Source organism: Ciconia boyciana, chromosome 3 (assembly GCF_034638445.1).
Source record: "Ciconia boyciana chromosome 3, ASM3463844v1, whole genome shotgun sequence".
Classification (NCBI taxonomy): domain Eukaryota; kingdom Metazoa; phylum Chordata; class Aves; order Ciconiiformes; family Ciconiidae; genus Ciconia; species Ciconia boyciana.
Genome location: NC_132936.1, coordinates 119,588,890 through 119,616,867, shown reverse-complemented (window position 1 = coordinate 119,616,867; position 27,978 = coordinate 119,588,890). Strand labels below are relative to the sequence as shown.

Sequence of the window (27,978 nt, the reverse complement as noted above, 5' to 3'; positions counted from 1 at the left end):
ATGTTAGTGGAATTAAATCAGAGTTTTCCTGCGGTAGTAGAGTTTGCCTTGTGTGTGCAAATACTGTATTTCTTTCAAAATTACACTTTTTTGATTTGGGCTTTTAAAATTTTATTTTGCATTCTGCCTTGGATGCAGAAACAGCCCCGGGAGCAAACACTGTAACTGGCTAACTCAGAACAAAAAAATCTCGTGTTACTTAAACGTACTCACTTACGCATGTGAAAGCTGTAAACTATCAACAAGAAGGAGAATGTAAACCACAGGCTCAAGTACATCCCTAACCCAGTTTCTGTAGAGCTCCTTCTCTACCAGAGACTCAAACCGAATGCTTGTTGGTGGTGAGTGTTCTGTTTGAGGTATGAAATAATTACCTTGTCAGATTTTAATAACATTTATTATTTGAGTGTAAAACAAGAAGGTCAGACTCCCCTACTATAGACCCCTGCTGTAATTGCTCTATTACTGTTTTGAATACATGGTGTAGTTCTGTTTCTTGGCAAAACACGCACATTAAACCTTACCTTTACAGATAAGTTTTGTTTTGTTTACTGAGCTACAGCTCAGTAAACACAAAAATATGAAATTCTGGCTATTTATAAAGCTGCCTGCATTTATAATTTTGTTTATTTCATAGTGCTTGAACTCATTGGCAAAACTGAACATGTGGTAGAGACCCAGGGAATGTGCTGCAAGTAATTCTTTTTTCACTTGTTTTTTTGATGCTGCAGCCCAACTGGGGATGTGCAGTTATTTGTTTTCATTTAAATTATATTTAGTTTTGCTAGTGTCAAGGAGAAAAATAGAAATAGAAAACATACAAAGAAGTGAACAGCATTTCCAGAATGCTGTGATCCTAGCACAACCAGAACTGAACATGGCGTGTACTAGCCTACCTCCTGCAATCTAGCCCCGAGTGCCTGCCCAGTGAAAGCTTGCTGTGGTGGGGTGTGAAGGCACCTGGGACAGCTTTTGGGTCCAAGAAGTAGCTCCAGGTCTAAGAGGCTTAAGCAGCTGAAGAGCATCAGTGCTCAAAGCGTGGATGCTGCAGGGTGCCGCCTGCTCCTTCCCTCACCTTGCCAAAGCTGGTGGAGCAGGAACAACTCACGCAGGCTCCTCTCTGCCGGAGGCTGCCTGCACGCCCCCAGGCCTGAGTCAGCCTCCCTGGCCAGCAGTTTTAGGATGGCATGGCACCATGGAAACCAGAAGCGGCCCCCTGACTTGTTATCTAGAGTCCCTGCTCCAGAGGGTACTTGTGAGGTGGGGGAACCACTGGCAGAGCAGCCACAAGTTCTTTGTTGACATTTGTGGCAGGAAACAGCTTGTTGCCCCATACTGTCTCCTAACCCTGGTGATGCTCCTTTTCCTACTCATGTGAAATCCCTTCAAAGTATTGGTGTGTAGTGGCTTCAGCTCCCCAGGTTATTTCTCTCCTTTGCACCCCTCTGTGTAAAAGAATCATGGTGACGTGTGGCGATTTCTGTGCCATGCAAATGAGGTTCAGGATTTGTACTGAGAGAGACAGGATTAATATATAGGAAACAGATCTCTGGCTTTGTTTCCTTCACTTCAAGTCTGCCAGTTCCTTAGCTATTTCGGACCTGTGCTATGGAATTTATAGTCAAAGGTGTTATTTTAATATCAGCACTAGATAAACGAAGATCATTAGTATGGTATCACTGTCCTGCTGTCAGTCTGGGATCTCCTTCCTTCTGCCCAGGTAGCTTTCTTGAGATGACTTTCAGGCTATTTCTGGACTCTGCAATATACGGATATATTAATTGCCTGTATGTGTTTGAACTTTGGGATCCCGTATGCTGTGGCTCTGTCTGGGGGCCCTATTTGAAGCTCTTATTCCTCTGAGTAGGTTTTCCATGTGTTGAGAACAGTCTGAGCGCCATTTGTAAGAGTCAGTGTGGATATCTGTTGCTATTACCTACACCAAAGTTGAATTTGTCCCTAGACCTGAGGTTGCAGAGCTGTGCAGCAAAAGAATAACTGTTTTTGTAACAGTACCCTGTCTTGAAGACTTGGGTTTTGGTATCAGGCCAGATGGACAGGTCCTATTGCTGTGCCTACAACCAGACCCAGATGGTTTAGGTTACTGCGAATGAGGTAGAGCATTTTGTCTCAAGCTTGGGAGTTCAAATCCAAATTAAAACTCTAGACCAAAATAAATTGTCAGTTCACTCCTAGCTCGAAGTTCTTCACTTTGAGAACTTGTGGCATCCTTGGCATTTGTTTATTAGGAGGTAAATGATCCCAGAGACTGTGCTGCTAGGCTTGGCTGCTTCAAATAAGCACTGAGGTGCATTGTGGGGTGCTTGAATTTGTTATCTTTTAGAATAACCAACCTTTGTGTGAAGGTGGAAGATAGCCTTCTACCCTTCTCACAAAATATGATATGAAACAAGATATAACACCCTACCCACTCTTAGAAAACTTTTAGTGCTGTAACTGTACTGATGTAGTTAAAATGGGAAAACAAACCCAATTGCAGTGCTGTTACTATCAGTGTAGGAGTGCTGACATCTTTAACTCATTCTGTGTCAGAACAGTATTAGCAGAAATTTCATTTAAACTAGAGCTTTTACCAGTAAGACCATGTTGATTTAAAAAAAACCCAAAAACCAAACCGAAACCAAACCAACAACAAAAAGGAAAAAAAAAAGTATCAGACTTCCTGGAATAGTTGTACTGGTAATACTTTATAGTGTAGCTAAGGAGAAGTTTGCATGTGACCCTTTCCCTCATCCATCTGTGGAATTATTCCAATTAAAATTAATCCATACAACTGAAGTTTCAAATGCTTGTAATAAAGTACTTACAACGTAGTTGCTGAAATGTATGTAGAATTTATTTGGTAGATAGTTTCAATTAGTAAGTCCTGAGAAATGTCCGTGCTCATGGAAAATTCTGTGAGCTGGAAATCAAGCCAAAATGCTAAAATGAATGATAAATTCTGCCAGCTCTTATTAAAATATTATACCTGGGAAACCCTCCTGTGCAGTTCCAGTCTGTATCATGGGTGGCTAGTTTCTGAGAGCTGTAGTAACAAACTCAGTGCTGTAGTTAATGGATCTAAAATTTACTTTTGTCCTGTAATGCTATCCTAGTCGTCAGAAACCCTTTTCTTTTTTTCTTTTTCTTTCAACTTTTTCAAATAATTAAATGGGTCAGGTCTCTACAGGATGCTGGCTGCATGACGCCTATAAATATTGCAGTGAGCAGCCCAGAGCTTCCATCCATCACTGGCCTCTGGTGGGAGGAAGCCGAACTGCTCGACTGTTTGTCAAAGACAGGATTTCTCTAACCTGAAGCAGTCTGGTGTGTTGCTCTTCCTGTAAATCAAGGCGAGCTCTACATTTAACTGTCATAGGTTCATTGAAAAAGCTAACCCTATACTACTGAAATGGAGATTTAATTTCAGCTCAGCAGTCCCAGGCTGTGCTTTGGGACAGAGTGCGCTGTCCCAGAGAGAGCTGAATTTGGTGCTGTGTTGCGTGAAATTCTGCGTGGCCACCACACACAGTTTATCAGCTGGCGTGAAATTCAATTTGGTCATGGATTTATGACAGTGGCTCAAAAGTCTAACTCAGCTGAATGCTGGCTGTGTTCAGCAAGTAGCGGGAAGCTTGGACCTGAAAAAGGAAATTACGAGCTAGCCCAGTCTTACCATTTATACACTGGGATTATAAACAAATAAATTAGGTAGTGATAGCTCTAGTTTACTTGCTGAGGGACTGAACTGGGCCGTAATGTTCTTTGTCATGTATTACTTACCTTCTCAAACAAAACTTCTGTGTAAATGTTACATTCTTTACTTCTTTGTCCACAGAAAGCAAATGGAAAGAGTGACCTCAGTGTTTACATCAAACCAGTTGGCAAGTGTGTCCCAGATACTCAGGACTGAACTAGATTATTTGCTTACCTCATGAGTAAAACAGTAATATGTCAGAACTGATTTCTCCTAGAGTATAGAACCAAACTGTGAAAACCTGAAACCCAACAAATATATATTTTATTATTATTATTAAGTAGAGAAACTGGTACTGTTATTAGATGGGTGTTGGATATCAAACTAGAGCCAAACAGGTGAATCTCTTCTTTGTAAGGGTAGTAAAAGAGGTGGGATATAGCCTCCCCTCTCCTGATGACAGAGGATCCTCCTGTCTGCCTATTCATTCTTTATGAAACACCAGTGAAATGAGTCTGCTCTACAGGTGAGCACTGTCTTTGTCACGTACTGTGCAACAGCAAGTGCAGCAGGAGCTTCTGTTTAAGGCTTTTAGCTGCAGCCAAGATATGGTGAATTAGCTATAACTGTTACCGGTGGATTCCCATCGGTCCCACAGGGACCTTGTGCTTCCCTGTGTCAATTAATTTTAGAAATGTGCGTCAACTAAATTTAGTGATTTAGAAGTTACTCTGAACCAATTGTAAAGCAGAATTGTCAATTCTGAATTTGGGTGAAGAATCAGAACCTGGACATATTTGCAGGTTTGGAAAAATGGGTTGTTAGCATTGGTGGAATGACAGTTGTGGATCAGGACATTAACTGAATTTTGGTCTTCGCAGCATTTCCGTCTATTAATTTTTACATTACCATTTAAATCCCAAAACTTCATAGGCAAATGTACTTCTCTTAACTGTAAACCCATTCCATTTCTCCTACAATTCAGATATAGTTCAGAGCAAAACCCAGACATAACAGCAAGTGGATTGTTTTCGTCGTTCTTCTGATGGGAATTAAAACACTCAATTTCATTCTGTAAAATCCCTTTTTTTTCCCTTCTAAATGAACATATTTTATTCACGTTAAATATACTATACCTTGGTAGGAAATATACTATACCTTGGTAGGGAGACCAGTATTCCAGGCTCTAAAGGCTGAAACATGCTGAGTGATTAATTAAGAACTTATATTTGCCTTGCTCGACTGATGTAATAAAAGCAAGATAACATATCAGTACATGCTGGATTGGCCACAATTTCTGCTGGCAATAAACGTCTGTCATTTATTAATTGGTAGTAACAAACAGTAAAAAGACTTATTTCACAGCTGCCTGAAAGGTCAATGAGGTAGGTCCTGGGAGGAGGAGGAAGAGGTGGTGGTGCTATTTTCTTTCCTTTCTCATTGTTATTGCTAGCATTGAGGCAGATCTGGGTCATCCTTTTTCTTCTGTCTAATACGGAGCTCTTGAACCCACTCAGAGCAGTTATTCTCTGTTGTGAAGTGACGATCGTACTGTTGTGTACTGGAGCTGAGAGGAGCTCTCTCCAGTTCACGATGGCGTAAGTAATGGAAGAATTTGCCTCTGACCTGGTCTTGTAATAGTGGGGATTAATGTCTGTGACTTTCTCTTAGCAGAGTCAAGCAACTTTACAAAAATAAGGAAGACAGCAGTGTCCTAAAATTTCTCTTTTCCTTGGTTCCACTGAAAACATTTCCTTAAAGCTTCCTTGCCCTGCTCTTCTGAAGCCTACTATCATAAGTTTAAAAAAAAAAAAGAAGCTACAGTGTGCCCACCCCATACTTTAATATCACAGTTTTGTTTCTAATTGTTACCCATCAGCTTCTTTCCCATAAAGCACATATTTTTCTCCAGGAATTGACTGCTTCTCTGGGAACTGGAAGACTTGTTCAGTGTGGTCTAACAACAGAAACCTCCCCGTGAAGCGCTTTGTGTCAGTCGGCTATTGCTTGACAGCCTAGCATTAAACAGACATGGAAAAAAAAGGAAAGAATGAAGGTTTTGAATAGAGAGCGAGCTACAAGTCTTCCTTAAGTGTTGATAAGGGCTAGCATCTTTGCATTAGTGCAATTCACCTTTTCTGTGCTTTTTTGAGTAGCTCTTGTCAGTAACCAACTAATTTTGGTCTGAGCTGCTTTTATAGCACTACTTCATTAGAGCTGGAGTTCATGACGTTGCTTTTTGGTACTACATTAGCTAGGCACTTGCACACGTGTTTATGTCCTACACACTTTGCTACATGGACGTAGATTTAAAAATAGTGCTGAAGTGCTCTACTGAAATGTCAGTGAGTAGCCATGTCTTGCCCCCTCTACATCCTTAAGATACAAGTATCGGTAATTTTTGGCTGGGGCACACTACATCTTAATGCTGTTTTAAAAATAGCAAACTTTATCTCATGGCTTTTATCTCAGTGTTTTTAAAGCTGATGTGACACCAGGTTCCAGTGTGACAATAGTAGTCAACCTGTTTGGTTACGTGCTTAAAAGGAGAGCTGGGTTGTAGATCAGGAATGAGGCAAAGCGGCCTTTGTTAGCAGTGCTAATTGCTGTCAGCAGTATTGATCCAGCTTAGTTAGAAATGTGCCATGGTCACTTCAATTTGCAGACTATGACTAAATCAAGCTATTCCTTATAATACGAGTTTTCCCTAAGGCAGATGTACTGATACGAAGAAGAGATTTCCATCATGTATTATTTAAACATATTAAAATATTTACCAAATATCTGTTGCTTAAAGAGGTACCTGATTGCATACATATATATTGTATGTGTAGATATACCCATTAATATATGTTGTCAATGGCACTTGGCATTTTATAGTTATAGTTTTATAGCACAGCCTATAGTGCTGTGCAAACATTAATTAAATGAATCCTATCAATAAACAAAATAAGTAAACAAGTACTTATTAGACTATGCCATTTTACATGCAAGGCAACTGAAACAAGAATATTACAGCTGTTAATTGCCTGAAATTCTCCTAATATTAGGAGGCGTAATAGTGTTTACCCAGTATATTGGGTTTGTGTGGCAAGGTTTGGGGGGGTGGGGGGGGACGACGACGACTACAGGGGTGAGTTCTGTGAGAAGCTGCTAGAAGCTTCCCCCATGTCTGATAGAGCCAATGCCAGCTGGCTCCAAGACGGACCCGCCGCTGGCCAAGGGCAAGCCCATCAGCGTTGGTGGTAGTGCCTCTGGGATAACATATTTAAGAAGGGGGCGGGGGGGGAACCTGTGCAACTGCAGCAGGAGAGAGGAGTGAGAATATGTGAGAGCAACAACTCTGCAGACACCAAGGTCAGTGAAGAAGGAGGGGGAGGAGGTGCTCCAGGTGCCGGAGCAGAGATTCCCCTGCAGCCCCTGGTGAAGACCATGGTGAGGCAGACTGTCCCCCTGCAGCCCATGGAGGTCCACGGTGGAGCAGATATCCACCTGCAGCCCATGGAGGACCCCACGCCAGAGCAGGTGGATGCCCAAAGGAGGCTGTGACCCCGTAGGAAGCCCACGCTGGAGCAGGCTCCTGGCAGGACCTGTGGACCCATGGAGAGAGGAGCCCACACTGGAGCAGGTTTGCTGGCAGGACTTTTGACCCTGTGGGGGACCCACACTGGAGCAGTCTGTTCCTGAAGGACTGCACCCTGTGGAAGGGACCCATGCTGGAGCAATTTATGGAGTACTGTAGCCCAAAGGAAGGACTCGCGTTGGAGAAGTTTGTGGAGGACTGTCCCCCCTGAGAGGGACCGCACACTGGAGCAGGGGAAGAGTGTGAGGAGTCCTCCCCCTGAGGAGGAAGGAGCGGCAGAGACAAGGTGTGATGAACTGACCACAACCCCCATTCCCCATCCTCCTGCGCTGCTGGGGGGGAGGAGGTAGAGAAATCAGGAGTGAAGTTGGGCCTGGGAAGAAGGGAGGGGTGGGGGGAAGATGTTTTAATATCTGTTTTTATTTCTCATTATCCTACTCTGATTTGATTGGTAATAAATTAAACTAATTTCCCCAAGTCGTGTCTGTTTTGCCTGTGTCAGTAACTAGTGAATGATCTCTCCCTGTCTTTATCTTGACCCATGAGCCTTTCATTATATTTTCTCTCCCCTGTTCAGCTGAGGAGGGGAGTGATAGAGAAGCTTTGGTGGGCACCTGGTGTCCAGCCATGGTCAACCCACCACACCCAGCATCTCTGAAGAGCAGACTCTCAGAGCATTGGCCAGGGCTAAGCTAAAAGGAGTATTTAGGATACGGCTGAAACTCATGTCTTATGAGTTTTAGTCCTGGCTCTGTCCTACAGCAGAGAGGGAAAGTGCAAATTAAATGGTCCTGGATAGAATGATCTTGGTGAGAAGGCTATTTGAGGTGTGAAAACATTCATGGAGTATTACCGTCTTGGGAGATGCTTTGAAAACACAGAAGAGCCTTGAAGGAGTGGCAGGATACCCAGAGGAGCCCCATTGCTCCATGCAGGAGACAGGCATGAATAGCAGAAGTTTTGCTTGCCTTTGGTCATAAAATGTAAACTGGCAAAACCACTTTTGGGGCACCATCCTTTTTTCCCTTGTATTCTTAAAGCATTGATTGTCACAGGCTAAATGAACTACAGTTAGTTATCTGGGTCAAGCACTGACCACCTTTCTGGCTGTGATGTTATTTACACTGCACAGTTAAGGAGCAATAATTCCTTGGAGTCACTACTAACATGAACAGGTTAGGAAAGTGAAGTCTAGAAGCAAGTTCCCCTAAAGAATGTCTGGAGTCTAATTTCTGTTTGTCTTTTTCTGGGGTTTTTGTGGGGCTTTGAAAGGGTGGGGTGGGTTTTTTTGGGTTTTGGGTTTTTTTAACAGGATAAGTAAAATTCTCCCAAATTGTGGAAAATTTTCATTCTGTGCTACTGATACTTTTTTTAAGAGAATTTCATCAGTTCAGCTTCTGATGGAATCATATTTACTTTATTATTCTAAATGACATGTATGTTTATCTGTTATATTTGTGGTTGTTATGTAGCGGAGTGATTGGAGGGGGCTGTCTCATTTTCCCAGTGGCCATTTGTTGCTGCTAAAAATGACAACACAACTGTTAGATGCTCACAGTGACTTTTCTGGCTGCTGAGCTCCAGGATTCTTCCTGGTGCCCAGGGCTTGGCTGAGGTGGTCTTCTTGCAGGATCCTTCACATCTATGTAAGAGGACATAGTGGTGATTGCTAAGCCTTCACTTCAGGCTGTCAGCCAAACAGTAACAATCACGTACTCCAGGTAATGACGATCTGGATTAATCCAGGCAGTCCAATGCAAGTGCTAGTGTATAAGCAAGAACATTCTCCTCTTCTCCAAATCTGGAAAGTGTCCTGCTTTCAACAGTGCATGTGAAGAATCCGTAATGGGTTTTATGGTTACTGGGGAGTAACAGATAAAACTCTCTAAAATGCAGAGATCCATTCACGTAAACTAGAATAACTCTTTTAAAAGCCTCAAATGGCTTCTCCAATTCACTGATAAAACTATCAGCAAATCCACAATCTTGTCGCTGATGACTTATATGACTGTTACGTGCTTGCAGGATGAAGCTCTTCGGTGACAAACTTAACAGCAACATAAATACAGTAAAACGTTGAACCTCTATGATTCATTCAATTGCAAATCAAGTTCCCAATATTGCAAACTTGAAAGCAAACCAATGGAGCAGTGTTTTGTAAGCAGTTGGAAGCACTATGTGTGATAATGTAAGAATAAAACTGATGAGAAAATGAGAACTAGACATTCAACATCAGAACTGATCTACCTGAATGTGGACAGCTGTGCTCCTCTCACAGTCTCTGGAGTGAAAGAGGTGCTCCTGGGGCTCAGCTCTGCTCGTTTTAACATGGTCGCCTAAAATAGGTCAGATGAATCATGCTCTGAAAGTGCCTCTTTTTTTTTTGCCGTGAATTGTATGGGGAGCTCAGATGAATTCCACATGGGCAGACTGGACATGTAAGCGTAGTAGCAGTCCACAACTGGTTCCATTTCTTCCATTTACTTCCCTGTATTTATTAAACCCCTCATGTCCAACTGTTGGGAAGACTGTTCAACCTTGTGGTTGCTGCATGCAAGAGGGACTAGACAAAAGGCTTTATTTTATCCTTTTAGATAAAATAAAATCCAAAGGCATATATTCTGCAAAGTCTTTGGCTATCCCATTTGACTTTTTACTGTTTCTAGAGGAAAAGACATTTCACTGTGGGGGTGAGGGAACCTTTCAGAAACCATTGGAAACTACTTCTGCTGGCTTGAGAAAGACTTAATAGAACTTTTTAAGCAAGGTTGCAATGCAGGATAACCAATATCCCAAATAACAATAACAGGTAGCCTTGGTACTATGCGTATTACAATACTGCCATTGACTTCTGGAAAAAAGGAAGAACAAACAGATCAATGATCTCTCAACCAAGTAGTCACAGTTGTTTCTTATTACCACCACCTGTTGCTGATTCCCTTAAGGGGTGGTTGGATATGTGTATGAAATGGAGCTGAAAACATATGTAAGTATCTAAGTCAGGTATTTCTGAATTATTTTGTAGGAGAAATGTTGTACTGTGTGTTAATCATCTGATTTCACAAGGATCATCTGATGATGATGTTTTAATATGAGATTTACATTTTGCGAGTGTTAAAGCTATGGCTAACACCCCACCTGCCAGATTTGCCAAGACAAGCAAATTAGGCTTTGGTAGAGGCAGCTAAATAAGACACAGGTGCAATGAGAAATGAGCCAGGAAGATGGAGTCATAACACTCAGACCTGGACCTGACTGTGCCAGTCTTCAGGGCTGTTTGGAGCTTGTGCAGATCCCTAGCTCCACCTGAGATCCTTATGCTGAGCCTTCAGAGTAATTATAGCACGCTAATGGGAAAGTGTGAAATCCTTGCCTGGGGCCGTGGGGACGCAGTGGACTGGATTTCACGTTGGGTAAGCTCTGGCACAGCTTTAGTCCTCTGTGCTATTTCACATTTCTCCACCAACATTTGAATTAATCCTTTCTTGTTCGTGCTTTGTTCTGTGTTATTTCAATGCCTAGGGCTGCCTGTGTTTCTAGCTGGCTCTACACTTACATGGCCCTTGTCGCTATAGTGAGTGAGTGCCTTTGACTTCAGACTTGGCTCCCATCTGTGTATTTAAAAGTAAAACGATTTCTAATGCTAATTGGGGTGAGGGAAAATGAGAGAAAGAGAGTTTAAAAATTCATATTGAATATTTATAAGCATCCTCAGTGCATTTGGTGAAACTGGGATGAAAGGTTTCTAAAAGGTTTCTAATTTCTGCTGGGAGGCACTTTGTTGTGCTTCAACTATAACGGCAACTGAAGGAGTGAGGCTTGTGGGGCCTTCGAAGGCTCCAAATACATTTACTCGTGCCAGGTTTAGGTTGTATTTTCTGTTGGTGTAATTACTGAGCAGTAATGGGATGAAAGAGCTCACCTGTGTAGATTTATGGCCCCTTTTAAAGTCAGGAGCTGTGCTTGGGCTCTGTAGGGGAGAGATGCTTTGTGCTACACTTTAAAAAAAAAATCTTTTTTATTTATTTTTTTTTTAATTTGGGGGATGGGTATTGTTTTTTTTCCTCAGAGTAGACAAAGGGTTTCTTTAGCACCAGTGTTTGAACCCACGCGTGCTTGGCCACATATTCATGCTAAGGCAGGCAAGGAGCCCTGAGGAGGATCTTTGTCAGCCTGGCTGGATGAGGGCTTTCTGTGGATCTTGTTCACTGATGGATCCATTTATGCTGATTTTGGTGACAATTAAAGAAGGTGACCCTGGAGTAACTTGTTATAAATCACCCTTTGCTTGTGTTTTTAAATGATTTTGCTCAAAAGAAAGTTGTTAAGGACTGTTGTCTCCACTGGTAACTTGGGAGAGGAACCTTAACAATAGATTCAAGTAAGCCGGTTTTAGAATATTGCAGGATCAGGGAGAAATCATTGGAAATGATGCACAAAAGCTGGCAGTGTACTGTAGGGATGCTGTGTTATGTGATACAGCATGAAAGGCTACATGGGAAGACTGGGCAGAGATCAATCCCATTAAAATAGGAAGTCGCAATCCCATCTGTTCTTAAGCTTTCTGTAGGCACCATAATTTGCTTGTGAGGTGTATGTAGATAGAGCTCTGAAGCAAGTCAGGAAAATTTAATGTTAAAGGTAGAGGAGTAAAATTTAAGGTTAAAGATAAGCCTGGGAACCAAGGTTCCTCTTTATTTTTGTGTTGTATTTGTCACCTCTTAAAACTAGTGACAGGCTGTGAATGCTGGACCTCTCGCTGAGAGCTCGTAAAGTACTGATGCCACTGGCAGCTTTATTCAACATATTTTTAATTATTTTTAAATTTTTTTATTTTAGCATTTATTTCTGCTTTGTAATACCTTTGCTACAGATAGGCTTTTCTGGTCAGATGACGCTGATGCTTTTACGGTTGTTTTCAGTGTTAGCTCTGCCCAAGGTGGCCCCAGTGCTACTGTTCTAGAATGAGGAACAGTGTCTGAATGTAGTCCTTCTGTGGCTTTTCTTTAAACCCCTGCACCACTTTGCAGCTGATATTGATGTCCTTTGCTTTCAGACAGGCAAAAAGTACATCTGGTGCCACTGGGTATATTGTCCAAGGCAAGAGCAAAAAAGAAGGGCAGTTTGATTTTTCTCTGTCAAGTGGACAAAATGGGATGGGAGCCATCGGCTCTGAGGGAGCTGTGTGTGCTGCCCCATCCTCAATCAGGTGCCTGTGAGGCACAGGCTGCCTTCGACCTGATTTTTCCTTTTTGGTGCAGATCGGTAGTTGAGGGCTCATCAGTGGACTGTGTCTTTTTTTTTCCCCCCTTCTCCCTTTCAATACCGGGGAATGACCACCCAGCAGCAGTGCCTGGCAGGAGAGAATTGTAGCTGCCTTTTTACAGTCCTTCTTCACGGGGGTGGCATCTAGGCAGCACAGAATATATTTCCTGCTCACTATTTTTGCTGGGGAAAGATTTTCAGAGGTAAGGAGGAGAGTGCAGAGAGGCTGGGAACCACCAATTTAACTTACGTATTTTTATTTCAATAATAATTACACCTGGACTTCTCTGGTGGAGCAGTAGTCTGAGAACAGCCAGGATACCTCAGAGTCAGAGGTATTGGTGCTAAAACTGTGTGCGACATGAAGCGTTGCCTGCTTCCTTCTATACCTAGGATGTACCCATCCTAGCCATTTTGATGTCTAGATAAGCCTCTTCCATTTAACGAGGTTTTTTTTCCTCCATTTAGTTGAGCACTGAATTTTTAAAAGTTGTTTTCTGGTCCACATCCTTTTCAGGAAGGAGGTTAAACAGGATTTCGTCTTCACTGTAGGTAGTATTGTTAATAACCACAAGGAGGCTGCAAATTTGAAGAAGAGGAGGCAGGTAGATACATAAGGTTTTGCTCTACTTGCTGTTTTGTATTTGTGAATCTGGTTTTACTTGTACATGTTTTTCACCAGTAATTTTATACAACTATTGCAAGTAACAAAATGCCTGTAATTCCTGAGATTCTCAGAGTCCTACTTTGTATTGGACCATATTTATACCTCAAGGCAATAGTAGACCCTTTTCTAACTCTAAATAATCCTCTTCACTTGAATGTTCAAGTGCTTACCAGTAATTAGTTATCTTACATAATTGCTGATTTTTCTCTGAGGGCAGGAAGCTTTGCTTCTGTCTTACAGAAAGAACCTGAGCCACCAGGCTGAATGCATTATTCCTCTGTGCTACACGCAGAGCCTGCTGCTGCTGAAATAGGAATTTTACTCAAATATGATTCCAGCTTTACAACAAGAATATTACAGCGTAGCTACCACTTGTGACACTTTGGAGTTTTTTTTATATACAGGAGCCCTTCTGTTTTCATTTCACTTCATTACATGCACTGTTCATTTTGCTATTTGCTATTTTGCTCTAGCTCCAAATCAGAGTAGACCTCCTGGAGAAGCTAATAGCGGGAATGTAAACCCTGCTGGGAGCTACCTGCATCCTGCCGTTTGGTCGCTGCAGAGGAGTTACTGACTCAGTAGCAGTTCATCAAAACCGAAGCACTTCAGTGGTTGCTTGTATTCACAGTTCTCAATGCAAACTCCTTATCAAAGTGTGCGACATTTTAGGCCCTTTGCTGGCATCTGACTTCTCCTTCATGTACATTCATTAATTTTAAGGATTTACTGAAGAGTTTAGATCCGTCCTGCAAATTGCTTGATTTCTGCTATTAATTAGTCACAATCCATGGTGTTTGATCGTGTCACTTTTCAGGTATTGCCTCACTTAGCTGCCTTCCTGTCTGTCCCCCCTGATTTCATTGAACGAGTGTGAAAACCATACAAATGGTAAAATACCTGAGTTCCTCAAAGGTTACTGGGATATCTGTGGAGAGAGTGGAATAGTCCGAGTCAAACTTATTCATGATTTTGTCCATAAATCTGGTCATTGTACTAACAGTAATTGCTTATGGTCAGGCTTGAATACACCGACTTTAAAAGTTTACTGTACAATATATTGCTTCATTCTAAGGGGCACTAGAAACTAACCCTACACAGAAGAAGAACAGTGAGTATGTGTTATGTATTTCTAGATATCTTCAAAATTGCTGAGAATCTTCCTTAATGGAAGAACATCAAGATCAATATTTGACTGGAATTGATTTGAATGGTTGATACTGAGATAAAAAGAAGGAAAATAGCCGCCTGATTTCATTGAGAGAATTAGAGGGGTAATTGGACTACAGCTTGCGATGGATGGTAATGGTTAGCACGGTGAGATAGATTTCAAGCTGTAACTGATCTGGCTATTTAGATTTTTTTTTTCCCTGCATAATTTTGAAGCGTAGAGTAATGTATCCGACATGGGGGAAGGGCCGTTTCCCGGGCAGTCAGATCTATTGCCAAACTCTGGATTATGGAAGTACATAATTATCCAGATGGTAAAGATGACAGGGTTAGACTTTTTAAACATAAAACGTGAATCATTTTTTAAAAATGACCTAAACCCAGACAGAATTTGAGCCTTAAGAGCTGTGGCTCTGAGGATGGATGTGAAGCGTAGGAGACTTCTGTGGCCACTGCCATGAGCTTTCGCAGCCTCATTTCTCCTTCTGTCTCAGCTGTTGTGCTCTTCACATATGTATGGAGCTGATGCAAAATATTTTGATTATTTGCCCAGAAAAGCTCTCCAGGCAGCGCTGCAAATCAGCTCTAAGGGACCATAATGACTTTGATGAAATCTCCTTAACCTTTTATATACACTTAAAAAGAGGTCTTTTTATCAGAACAGAATGCTTTGATTCTTTTTTTTTAAGTTACTTTGCATTTATGTATTACGTGTCATACACAATGGAATTTTAAAAGTGAAAATGAAACGCTTTGATTTCATTAATATTAAATGTTTCAATGAACATAAAAAAGGACTTTGTAGAAAAGAAACCCGGCTCATTTTTGGAATGTGACCAAATTTTAAACTTTCAGAATTCACTGTGAATCTTCCATTCCCACACCACTCCATGTGTATGCCAAAATATATTTGCGGAACTGCACCAGATATAGTGATAGATTTAATGAAACAGGAGATAACTTCATAGAAGGGAAATTATATTTGTGAACCGTATATACCTGTATACAGGAACAGAATCTGTTTTATGGCAGCAAGATCCTGCTACCCTTACTCAACCCAGATTTTCACCATGAATATTCTATCTAGACGTCAGTCTCAGTTTTTCAGTAAAGAACTTTGAACTTCTGCTAAAAGGTTTATGTTATCATGAAGTATAGATAATAAAAAGGAGAGGAACAGGGCTGTCACGGCTGTTCTGGAATATCTCTTTTAAGTAGTTATTTTACATGCAGGGTAGCCTAACATTTGAAGTTGAAATGCTCACAGCATTAACATATAACTTCCCAACAAGAGCCTTTTTTTTTTTTTTTCAACTTTTACAAAGAGAAGCTTAGTTTAGAAATACGCAGTTATTTGCTTAGATTTAAACATTCAACTGGAATCTCCCTGTTAAGTTGGAACAGAGAAAAAGCTGTAGAATTTGAGATGCAAATGGAGCTTTCTAATTGACTGCTGGAGCTGGGATGCTGTTCTCCAAACACCAAATCTTTTAGCCTTCTCAAAGCTAAATGTCTACTAGCCTTCCAGTCACTCCTGTGGAGAGAGATGCATTTAATAATGGACATGCATCTTCCTTCCCTGGCACCTGCCTTAGGTGGGGCTGGGAGGTGTTTGCTTGCTGCTGAAATGGCTTAGTAAAGCTGTACAAGATGGTACCCACCCAGAGACCGTGAGCTGTCTGTTTTCTTAATATTCTTCTTATGTTCCATTTCCTGGTGTTCAGAAGAAATTCCAAATACTCTGTTTTTCAGAGAGTGGAAATCACTCTGCTTTCTGCGTTACTGCTTACAGCATCGGCTTGGGTGCGTTATAATGGCTCGGAAAAGCACTTGTGTAACGCCTTATTGCTGAAGGATGGTTTGTGGTAGTTTCAAATCATTTGCAGTTCATTTTGTTCTCTTATTCTGGCTTTTTCAGGAAATAGGAAATAATCCTGATGTGATTTGGGAAGCCCTTCAGAAATATTGGCACTGTTGACCTTAAACATAAGGTGAAAATTGTACTAAGTGTGTACAAGTGAAGTTATGCATTGTAAACCTGTAGCAAATAACTTTAATGCTGCTGGGCACGCTTTTCAAAATTAACTTACAAGTGACATTCTCAAGAGTGATGTGAGCCCTTTGGCGTAACTCTTCATAAGTCTTGTTGTAGATTCCTGAGTCACTTCACAGATAAAAGTGTTCCGTGTCATCCTTATTAGTAGCCAATAGCTCCATGATGTTTTCTCTCTCTCTTCCTCAGCTCCCTTTTTTAGATACTGGATACTTCTTTTATCACAATGGCATTGCCAAGGCCAGGAGAAGACGCAGTCTTCAACACAAGCTTCATCTGGAAAAGGATTCCAGGGTAAGTGTTTCATCATTATGTGCACCTATCATGTTTTCTTTGTGACACAGACTGTTTTTTGTGAGATCAGGGTGATGAATCAAATCTGTGGTTATGGCTATGTTTTTTTCCCCATGCTTTTTCAAGCTTGCTCACTGCTCTATGCACACACCTCCTAAACAGCCTCAGCTTTTATTTTTATTTCACTACTGCAAATACTCTTACATTCTCTGAGATGTATCCTCTCTCCAGTAAGACTGAGTGATGCCATCTCAGTGCACTCTGTCTCTGTACTGTGGGGAGGGGCTGTCCAGGGTTCATCCCACAGCCACCCCCCCCCGCCCTGTGCAGCCTGCTAGTCCATGGGTCATCCAGCCCAGAATACCTTGTGGTGTGAATGGTGGCATTGTCTCTGCAGTCACACTGGGACTTTTTCTCAGGGAATGGTGTACACTCCACATGCTAAGAGAGTGTATGCTGTCACACCTCAGTATTTCTTTTAGAGGCTCTTGCTTGCAGTCTGCAAATGGTGTGCTCAGTTTTCAGAAGCATAAACTACTTGGACAGGAGGGAAAGGCCCCTTTTGCAGAAGGCTACGAGCTGGCACTAGCAAATTCTTTTTTCTTCAGGGTTCTTACACCAGTATAATACTGGGCTGGAGTGGGGCCAGGTAGCACAAAAAGTGTATTTACTGCCCAAAGAAAATAGATAAGCCTGAGGAATGATATCATGACAGCAAATAGATTATTTTTTAATCCTTCAGTAGGCTTTAAACTCTCTGCACTGTGAGCAAAAAAGAGGGGGGAACAGTTTTATTCCAGACAGAATTTTATTGCCAGATATTATGTGGTATTGGAACACCTATGAAAAACTGCATAAGAAGCAAAGAAAAATAGGTTAAATAAGGTCATTGTTGTTGTGATACCAGAGCAAGCAAGGTCTGATGAATTCCCAGCTTAATTTTCCTACTTCTGCAGAAATTTCAAGTGGTTCTGGGCCTAAGTCCAACTGGGATGCACATGGCTGGTTGCTCCTGCGGCTGGGAGCTATGTGAGTGAACCACACAGGTTCCAGGTGTTGCCTGCCCCCACCACTTCATCCTGAGATGCTGAGAGCTGGCAGGTTCCCTGCGGCTGCTGCAGGTTTTCCAGTGCTCTAAGGTACCTCTTCCTTGCCCCCTTCTCTAAAGCTGGTACCAGGTACAGGTGAGGGGCAATAAGGAAGAGACCCATTCAACCTGCCTTGAATAGAAATTCTCAGGCTTCCCTCCTTTTGTTTACCAAGCAGGGATCAGAAAGTAAACTGTTCAGAAACCATCTACAATTAGTGGATACTAAGCAAATGTCCTGAGAGATGTGTCTTTAATTTCCCTGAACCACCCAGTCTTGTTAAAAGCCATTTCAAAAAAGGATGAGACTAAGTATGTTGCAAACTACTGACTGAGTACAGCCATTGTGCAGGTGACTCTGTACTGGGAATAAATATTTCTGTAAGCCTCTGAAAATTTTACAAATATCTGTGATATTTGTATGAATCCACCAGGTCTCATTGCAGCCTCAGTATTACATGGCTGAGCACTCCCATACTAATTCCAGACTGGCTCTTGCATTGACTACCTCTAGACTAAGTGTCTGCAGTGCTATTAAGAACAGCTTAAGTGAATCTACCTTCTCGTTCAGAGATGTTCTCTTTTGCAGTCATGTGATATTTGCCGTCTCTAGACTCTTAGTTGGCTTCTGTCATGTGCAATGAAATCTCATTTTTGCTGTTAATCTCCACTTCTTCCTGGTGCTGCATACCAATGGCTTGGCTGTCCTTGGCTCCCTCCTTTGATCTGAGGGAACAAAGCCCTGTGTTTAAATAACTAAGAATATCTCCCATGTGAGGAAAAGGATGATCCTGGGTGTATCCTGACCTCGTGGGTTACACTGGGGGATGGAAGCAACATTTCATTTCCACATGTAACATGACATTTTCTCATCTAGCCCTCCTACGTACTCTGTCCTGTTGGATAGTCCTTGAGCTCTTGTGATACCATATAGGTCAGTTGCTTTGTAATACAGTTTGAGAGCCATTAAAATCATTACTCTTATTTTCCTTCTTTCTTTTACACGTGGAGTTTGGAGAAGTCATTAAAATTCCTGTCATATTTGCGTATAAGTGGAATCATGAGTTGTGTTGACAGTACTTAATTTCAAACTCCAAAAATAATTTCTAAATTTAATGGCAGCTTTCTAGACCATTTACATTCAATTTTACTTAGCAACAAATGTCAGCACTGTCATGGTTAATATGTTAACGCATGAAGCCAAGAATAAAATGTTCCTGTTGTCAGGCTAGCCAGGAAGCAAACTTCCACCACAGGGCCTTACAAATCTCTCAGGAACCATTATGGTAAATGCTGTAGTTGCTTAGCCCTACCCAAACGTTGTGAGAAAGTGGGCTGCAGTTATTCTGTATACTTTTCACTTTTAAGGCGATTACAATTCCTAGCTAATTTTAATTATTAGTTGAAAAACAGCACAGATGTTCACTCAATTAATTAATGTTCTTTAATCAAGTAAGTCCCTTGAGGAACCATGTCAGTTTTTCAAGAGTCCGAGGAGATAAATGGCAGAGCACTATGCAAACAGTTACTGCACCATTTTCATGCTCTGCATGTCTTATAAAATGCTCAAAAAAGCTTTGTTGTGTAAAATTTACTGTATGTTTTTACCAAAATAATTTGGAGATACACTAAACATATACAGTGGTTGTGTGATAAACATCATTGCTGTCAAGGAGATGGGAACGGAACATTATTAAGATGCCTTCCTAGAGATCCAGCAAGAACTGAACCCTTGTTCTGAGGAACAGCCTCAAATACAATGGATTTGACATTATTTAATACATTAGTGTTGCTGAAGCCTGAAGCAGTACTGGCAGCAGGTGAAGGCATATGTAATAGTGTCATATAGTGTGTTGTGCTATTGAACTGTTAAAGAAAAAAGTGCAGGCGCATGAAGCACCGTGGCTTTTGCTGTCAGTACAGTCCTCAGGGATCCTCACTGTCAGGATGGCAAATGCCACAGTGAATTGAACTACTTCGAATGGAGACTGTTTAGTTATTTAAATGACATTCTCTGCAGTACAGAGAACCTTCCAGGAGTGGTTTGCTCAGAAACGGTTCTTTTGCGTCAGTTGCAAATTTCCATGATTTCCAGGTGCACTTGTATTTTGTTATTTTACCATATGTAACTTTGGCACCAAAAGGATTTTGGGTGGAAAAAAGGTCCCTTTAATGTTTTTACATGTTAAAGCTGGAACTTTTAATGAGATAAGACATAGCAGCAAGATATCCAGCATTCTCCATGCGAAATTGTATTTTCATCTGCCTTTATCTGTTAATTGTTTCAGCTGAAATTTCTCAGACCAAAAGGTCAGCCATTAGGCTTGGTTTGCCTTGGGAAACTTCACTTAAGTAGCTGCTGTACTTTGCCCTGGAGCTGCAGGCAGGGAGGCAGTCCTTGCCATGACCCATGGGCACAGGCATGGCAGGAGGGTGACAGCAGGGGTAAGGGTGACAGCAGGGGGCAAGGCCCCCAAGCGACATAAAGCCAATGAGGAGTCGGAGTAGGCTGTGACCAGACATCAGCGTGAAGGTGAGGAGAGAATAAGTGGGACAGGCTGGAACAAGAGCCCAGAGTCAGAAAAAAGGTTGAGTGATTTGGACATGGAGCCAGCCCATGAGCTGAGGAGGACATGGAGAGCACAGGGGTAGACTGGAGAGATTAGAAACAGGGTGTGCACACTGACATCAAAGCGTGCTGCCTCCTGAGCGCAGGTCATAATGCAACCTTAGAGCTAGGTGACCTTTTCCAAGGGAGACTTTCCTGCGAGCAAGGGGAAATACAGCTTCTGTAAGAGCAAACTTTGTTTTTATTTATGAGGAACAGTGGTATGTTTCATCAATGTGATTGCTCTGGAAAAGTAAATCAGAAATATGGAGATACTTCATACTGTCTTGTTTGTTAGATTTCCTGTCTCTGCAAGTATTGCAGGGACAGGATGGGAAGTAGAGACCTTTCCTGTTCCTCCAAAGCTAAAAGAAAACCGTGGGATTTGCTTAATTTTGATTTTCAAAACTGACTCAGATTCTGGCCTCCTATGGAGAGACTCAGCTGTATTATTAATAAATGTTTTGAAAAGTGGCCACATAAGTAAAAGGAAAGAAAAAATGCACTGTCTTTATGTTACCTTTCAGAGCAATACTTTTGTATTTTTGCCATTGTTGGGTATTTTCTGTTAGTAAATAGTCTTCCACTGAAGGAGCAAGAGTTGAAACACAGTTTGTTCTCTCGAAGATTATTTTGCTTTCTTTCAAGTTTTAGATAAAACCATTTTCCTCCCACACAGTCTCTCCTGTCAGACAGCTGCCAAGATTAATCCCACTCAAGAAAGAGGCTTTAATATACAGAGAAGAGCTGAGTCCCATTACTGATATCTATATACAAGTGCATCTGTGTTGGTGTTGGGGGAATAAATATATGTGTGGAGGGGGGAAGGTGAAATGAAAATCTTCCACTGAGAGTGAGTGAGTTTGGCAGTTAGGTGATGACTTCTTTGGAAATAAACATCCCAGTGATGGCAATTGTTATGTTACAGAAGGGGATTAGAAGGGGAGACTTGGCTGATACCCGTACTGGTACAGGAGTCTGGGCAGGGCAGATGTGTGGCTTCTTCAAGGCTTCTTCAAGTCTCTAGGTGCCCAAGGTTAACAGTACTCCCAAACGGCTTGTGTCATGGGACAAGGGAAGAAAAGGCGGCTGTAAATGCAGAGGATCTAAGCTTTTAATGAAATAAATCAAAATCTTCCATATCCTTCCTCACCTCAGATCCCTCCCATACCCGCTTAACATGACGGGCTTGTGGTCAGACCATTGCAGCCTGTGAAGGCAGAAGTGCCCTGTGATGCCATGAAGGGGGTTGCCAAGTGCTGCCAGAGCTGGATATTTCATCCATGGTCACCTTTAACAGGGGGAAAGAGGGCCAGCAGCTTGGGAAGAGCATCGCCACTTAACAAGCAGCAGCCCTTAGCAGTGGCAGTGTAATGTAAGTCAACTTTCAGTGCCCTTTCTGGCAGCGTTAATGACAGGCTTGCGATGGGTTAAAGGTGGAGCCTTTTGCCTCACTCCCTTAGATGCCAGCACAGATCTTCCCCTTTGCAAAAATGAAAATCTTCCTGAGAAGATCAGGAGAACCCAGCTTTCCTCAGTTCTCCCCAGTTCTCCAGTGAATGTAGAGTGCAGTGACCTGCAGATGCAAGGAGTAGGAGCCATTGTAACTTTCCTTGCAGATCTGGTCAGATCTCTGTAACTGGTGTGGAGGTGTAACCTCTTTCTCCAGCCTTCTGGTACTGGAGACACACAATTCTGTCCCTGGAATGTAGCAGTAAGAGCATCTTACAGTTATTTTTATTAAAATTGCTATATTTCACAACTTCACTCCTGCTGCATGCCCCACATCTTGATTTCCCAGCTTCCTGGCCAGTGGCAGTGATTTTTCAATCCCTGATAAGTTTCTGATCAAACTTTGGAAGATATCGTAAGATGCTTCCTCCCTCTGAGAAGAAAGCTGGCTTGCTCCCAAAAGCAAAGGGGCAGCAATACCAAAATCCATCCCATAGGAAGGGGCCAGCACTTGACCTGTGCACTGTTGTAATCCTGCTGTTGACTCCCTTTGTGGGCAGAGGGTTTAATTTCCATGCAGTTCACCACAGCAGTGACCCCAGATCTATACAAAACTTTCAACCTCTGTGGGGATGAACGTTGTGTAGAGTGAATGTAATGCCCAAGACTTGCTACTCTGTCTCAAATCTTGGGGGGAGGCTTCAGGTCCCCCATCCAGTTCTCTGCCATGCAGGGAGGTATGGATGTGTGTGGTAGGATAGAGAGACAGGAGAAAATGGCAGGATAAAAAGCCCTTCATGTTTTCGGCTCTTTTATGTAAATTCATGCTGCAGCTGGTAGAGGTGACAGACTTCCCAGTGAAGTCTGTTTAGCATTTTGCCCCAATATATGCTATCACGGGGCTCACATGCTGGCAATATTATGCCCGGGAAAAGTTCGGAGCTGCCATCAATTTTATGAGACTATAGGGCAGCATTACACGAGCATTGGTGTTATCCTTTTGGAAGGAAATGGAACATTAAGTAATAAAAGCTCTGCTTAAGTACCTGTAATAAATATTGAACAGCCAAGGAAAACTCATTAGAGGAAATGTCTTCTTTCCAATGCTGAAAAAAAACCAACCAGCCTCAAACCTACACACTGTTGGTTGAAGCTGCATTGCCAGCTTGTTCACCAAACAAGAACTGAAGACGTTTTTGTCATCAGTCATACTGACAAAATGAAGCATATTGTGCAGAAAACAGGCAGTGTCTTCCACAAATGGATCCCTGGTTTATCTGTTTCTGGCGTAAGTTGTCTTATGCTTTATCCAGTGTATTTGAGGAAGGGATTCCAAGATCTGTTCCAGTTCACAGACAGAGGCCTGTTCTTGTATTAATAACTTTTTCAGGTCAGTGTAATCTTGAACTATATTTGTTTTGCTTTCCCATACAGCTCAGGGCCCTTTTCAAAGATTTTGTATTCCTAATTCATAGTGAAGCCAGTTGACAAGCATTATAAGAAAAAACCCTGATTTTCTTGAGGAAACTCTAGTCAGCTATATGCATTAGATCATCTGATAATTGATCTGGTGTATGTCGTCTTACTGAGAGAATTTAACACTTAACTGAAGTATTTTGCTTTTATGATATTTAGACCCTTTGCAGATGTTGGTGGATGGTTATTTAAATGCACACTTTCATGAGTGGGGTTATCTGAGAAGATGAAAAGGAAGAAGCAGCAGACATTACGGCACAGTGTTAAAAGAGGTCAGAGGCAGTTAGAGTCAGTTCATGGGAAGGTGGAATTCAACCTGCACTGCGGACATGGAAAGAGAAAGGGTTATACAGCCGGCAGGGCAAAGACAAGTAATTGTAGGAAATATGCTACATATGTTGTATGATCTTTATAATTCCAAACAGGAAATCAACAGGGCTGCAAAGAGGAGATTTAGGTGTCTGATAAGGGAGGGAAAAAAGTTTTCGCACTACTTTGCCCCTCTTGCACTGCTGACAGAAGTAAGGGGATACTGCTGTGCCTCCAGAGTGTAGAGGATAAACTAGTCTTCAGGCCATGAAATCATTTGTGGTTCTGATAATGTCAAAAGAAAGGCGCTGGAAATTCAGTGAAGTAGCAAGTTTGGTTCGTGACTCTGCTATACAAAGTATAGTAGCCTGGCTGTTGTCACTGCAAATAATGATTGCTAAATTCCCTCTGATTGCTTTTCGAAAACTGAATCTGAGGGATTCCTATTTCTTGTTGTCCAAGGCCTTTGTAGACTCTATACATGCACAACAAGGGTTGATGGAGATTAACCGCTCACCGAAAGCCCTGTTCAGCTAGGTTTTTCGTATTTGACCAACAGTGACTCCAACTGTAAAGCGCTTAGCTGCTTTTTAATTGAGATATCACGATTATTGCATAGGAGTCAGTTTCTATAATAAGAATGAAAAGAACACTCTCTTTCTGATATAAAAAATAACAAGGCCTAGAGTCACTCGGATACTTAAGCTGTCACTTAGGTTGACACAGTAGTCCCCTTCCCTGCAGAGTGAGTATGTTAAACGTATTCACTAAAGAATTTCCCAGTTTCCAAGTTTGAATCCTGATGTTAGTGCAGCATTGCTGGCTTGTGTTTGGACTGTGTATGCATATTGTATTTGTGATGTGCAATACAGTTCTAATGTGAAATATCACAACACTATTGAGTATGGAAAATTAAATATTTCAAACAATTTGCTACTGGAGCAAATGCAGTTATATCCAGCATGATGTAAAAGCTAAACTGAATTGATCTATTATTTCTAATTGTAACTAGAAAAACAGCTACAAGGAGGAAAAAAAACCCAATCCGTCAACATCAGCATTAAAGATCGTTGGAAATCTTGTATAGTTATATTATATGAAAAAGCACCATTAGCTGCACATAATAAAAGACTATCAAAGCGACATCAAACTTAACCGTACATGTGTCTTTTATGGAAATAGTGTATAACTAAAATTACAGGGTAAGCTAGAACTATTTCTATTAGAAAAATATAAATGAATGTACTGCAAGATAATGGACTGATAATTGAAGACGATGCTGTGCAGATTCACGTGGAGTTTTCAAAAAATAAAAGGACTGACACACTGCAGTCCTGGTGCCATCGGGGCTGTGGAGTCTGCATGGTCAATGGCTTTAAGACAAGGTTAGACAGTGATCATAACTGCCTTGGGTGTGGCCGATTCCTCCCCAGGGCCCTGGGATGACCTCTTAAAGTTGCTTCCAGTCACGTATTATATAATTTTCATATTGCTGAACGTGATACGTGGGGTAAGGCAATAAAATGAGCTTTATTCCTCAAAAAAACTTGTAACCACGTGGAAGTTCAGTAATTTTACAAAAACCTGTTGAGACAGCTGACCACATTCAGCCTCCACTCTGCTGCCTGTAAATTGCTGAACTGGCATTAGTTAAGTTTCTGCTTTATTGTTGAGGTCTGTTCTCTTGACTGCAGCATCACTCCCCAGTCTCCTTCTGCTTTTTCCTGTCTCCCTCTTGTTTCCTGCCTGTTTTGTGGAGCAGGCCTTGCCTTTGTAATTTGTCTGTGCAATTTCCAGCCTTGAATCTTCAGTTGGGTCTGTTTAATATTATAATACAAGAAGTGGCAGTGGTAAGAATATATTGTTTAGGGTTTTTTGTTAGTAGGGTGTTGAGAAGAGTGGACAGGGTGAGCCAGTGCCTTTGGGTTAACATGGAACCTAGGATGCTGCACAAGTTTGCTTTGGTTTTGAATAAGAAATGCAGTGCTCTGATGTGCTGAGCTAACAGTCACTGATGGTTGTGAATATCTCAGCATTCGCTGGATCCAGGAATCCACGGATGTAGCGTTGGTGATAACCATGCCTTTCTCCCTTGGGAAGCTCAAGCCGGCTGCAGCGTGTGTTGGTGAGGCAATGGAAAGCAGCTGCTGTTGGCTTTGCCTTCTCTGGGCTGTCATTTTACCAGCATCTCCTTGCCCCGTGTGGTGACCCTTTTCCTTCCTTTTGCCAGGGCTCAGTTCAGGACAGCTGGGGTTGACTTGGAAGAGTCAGTCATGGCCTGGGAGCACTTGTGCTTGATGATGGCAAAATATGTGTGGGTTCAAAAGTGCTCTCCCTTCTCAAGTCACCAACATTAGAGCTACGACAGAATCCAGACTGCCATGTGTAAGCCCATCTTCAGGGTTAACTTCAGTTTCAGTTTAGAAAGCGTGTGTATTCAGCTATACTTTCTTGTTTTCAATACGAGTAAATTGTATGCTAGAAAAACTTCCTCAGGAACAATGCAAGACATTTTGGAGTCTATTTTCTTTTGGCAAATCTCTAAGCCGAACAGAAAATGTGGAGACTGGAAAACTGCCTTTGAGTTAAATCCTTTTGAAAGATTGGAAATATATTGGTTGACATACACTTTGGGAAGAATCTAGAATTAGTTAAAATATTGTACCTGATAATATATGATGCCCATGTATTTTAGACTGTGACATGGTAGATTTAGAATGAAACAAAATAGATTTATAACAGTTTATTCTTTCTTGACTTCAGAAAATCAGCTGTTAAAACAGTGACTGGGTTTCTTGTGGGTACAATTAGATGACCAGAACCATTTACTGTATATAACATTGGCAATAAATAAGAGGCAGTGCAGCTAAGGGTGTACAGTTAAATCAAAACAACATAAGTCTGGAACATTTTTTGGTGTAGTTTTCTGGGGATCTGAGCGTGCTGTGCCAGGGCTTGCGTCACAGGGCTGTGACGTTAAAAAACCCCACCACCTTTCTAAGAGACTCAAGCTGAAAGAACTGGTGTAATGGCATATGTTACTATATCATACAATAAATGTATTATGTAGTGCATCCACTCATGACATGTAACATACTTTACTGTTGTTTAAAATTTGATGAGCGCTTTCTTTGTGAACAGCATTTCAGTCTATTGGTTTATTGCAATCCATTCCAAAACACTGTTGCTACAAGCATTCTGTGTTTCCAGATCTTCAAAATGTGTACGCAATATCTTAAGTATAATATTAATTTTATTTTTTTGCCACCAACTCAACAGCCCAGAAACCAACAAGGAGTTATAAATACATCTGTGAAATCATTGCTTGTATGCATGATGCATTCCATGAATACAAAAAGGGGTTTACAAAGGTCAGAGAAAGTTGATGGCAGTATTTGGAGATACAATGGAAATGAATTAAAGGTTTAGATTTAAATTGTTTCGGAATAGTTTTCTGCAGTAATTATTTGATGCTGCATTGAAGCATGGCTTTTCAGTGAAACAGGTACCTCTAACAGCTGAGAATAGCGAATAGTAATTAAAATGCTAATAGGTATGTCATGGGTTGGAGAAGTTGAATAATGCTTCTTGGCCTTGTAAACTTCCATACTGAGGGGGAGAATAGGACTGGGTAGAATAAAACATTGTGGAAAAACCAAGAAATACCGTAACATCTCCACGTTATGTATTTTTCCTAATTAGTTGTATAATATCAGCTCCATACTATCATAAATGGACTCTGGTCAATATTACAACTTTGCTTGCATGAAGTGATAGCTGAATAGCCACATTTCTATGAAGATGCTGCTTTATGTTTTATATTGATAGCCATCTACTTTCTGAGTGCTGAAAAGAAATACGCTCTTATTATGTGTACAGACTTAACATTTCATAAATGTAAATAGTCAGTCTCCATTCATTTTATCTTTATTGATTCCAAGTGTTATTCTTTCATACAGAGGAATACACAGTAAAGGATCCCTGAGCCTTGCAAATGTGAAGTCTTCACAGAAGAACCAGAGTTGCCAGATCAAATTATTATTTTTATACTCCTGGTCTCACAGCAGTATCACTAAGCTGATTACTGCTGGGCTGTAGCTTATGTAACACTGCAGTGCTATGTTGAACATTCATAGCTGGTTCTCTTCTTCCTCACCACCTCTGCACACTCGCTCCCGTTCCTTGTCTTTGGAGGAAGTCCAGATGCATTGGTTGTATTCTCATGAAGAACCTGAAAAATAAAATAAGCCACTGGGGTGAGGAGATGCCCTGTGTTTTGTCTTGGAGTCTGAGGCTGAGTGATTGATTACATTTGTT

The 27,978-nt window shown here is 41.5% G+C and overlaps 1 protein-coding gene across 1 annotated transcript in view; it reads left to right on the top strand.

Annotated features, from left to right (window-relative positions):
• Positions 1–27,978, top strand: part of PCSK2 (proprotein convertase subtilisin/kexin type 2) — a 103,137-nt gene that overhangs the window by 5,396 nt on the left and 69,763 nt on the right. Inside the window, exon 2 of the mRNA XM_072858561.1 lies at positions 16,625–16,729. Coding sequence (XP_072714662.1) covers positions 16,625–16,729 — 105 coding nt within the window. The remainder of the gene's footprint in view (positions 1–16,624; positions 16,730–27,978) is intronic.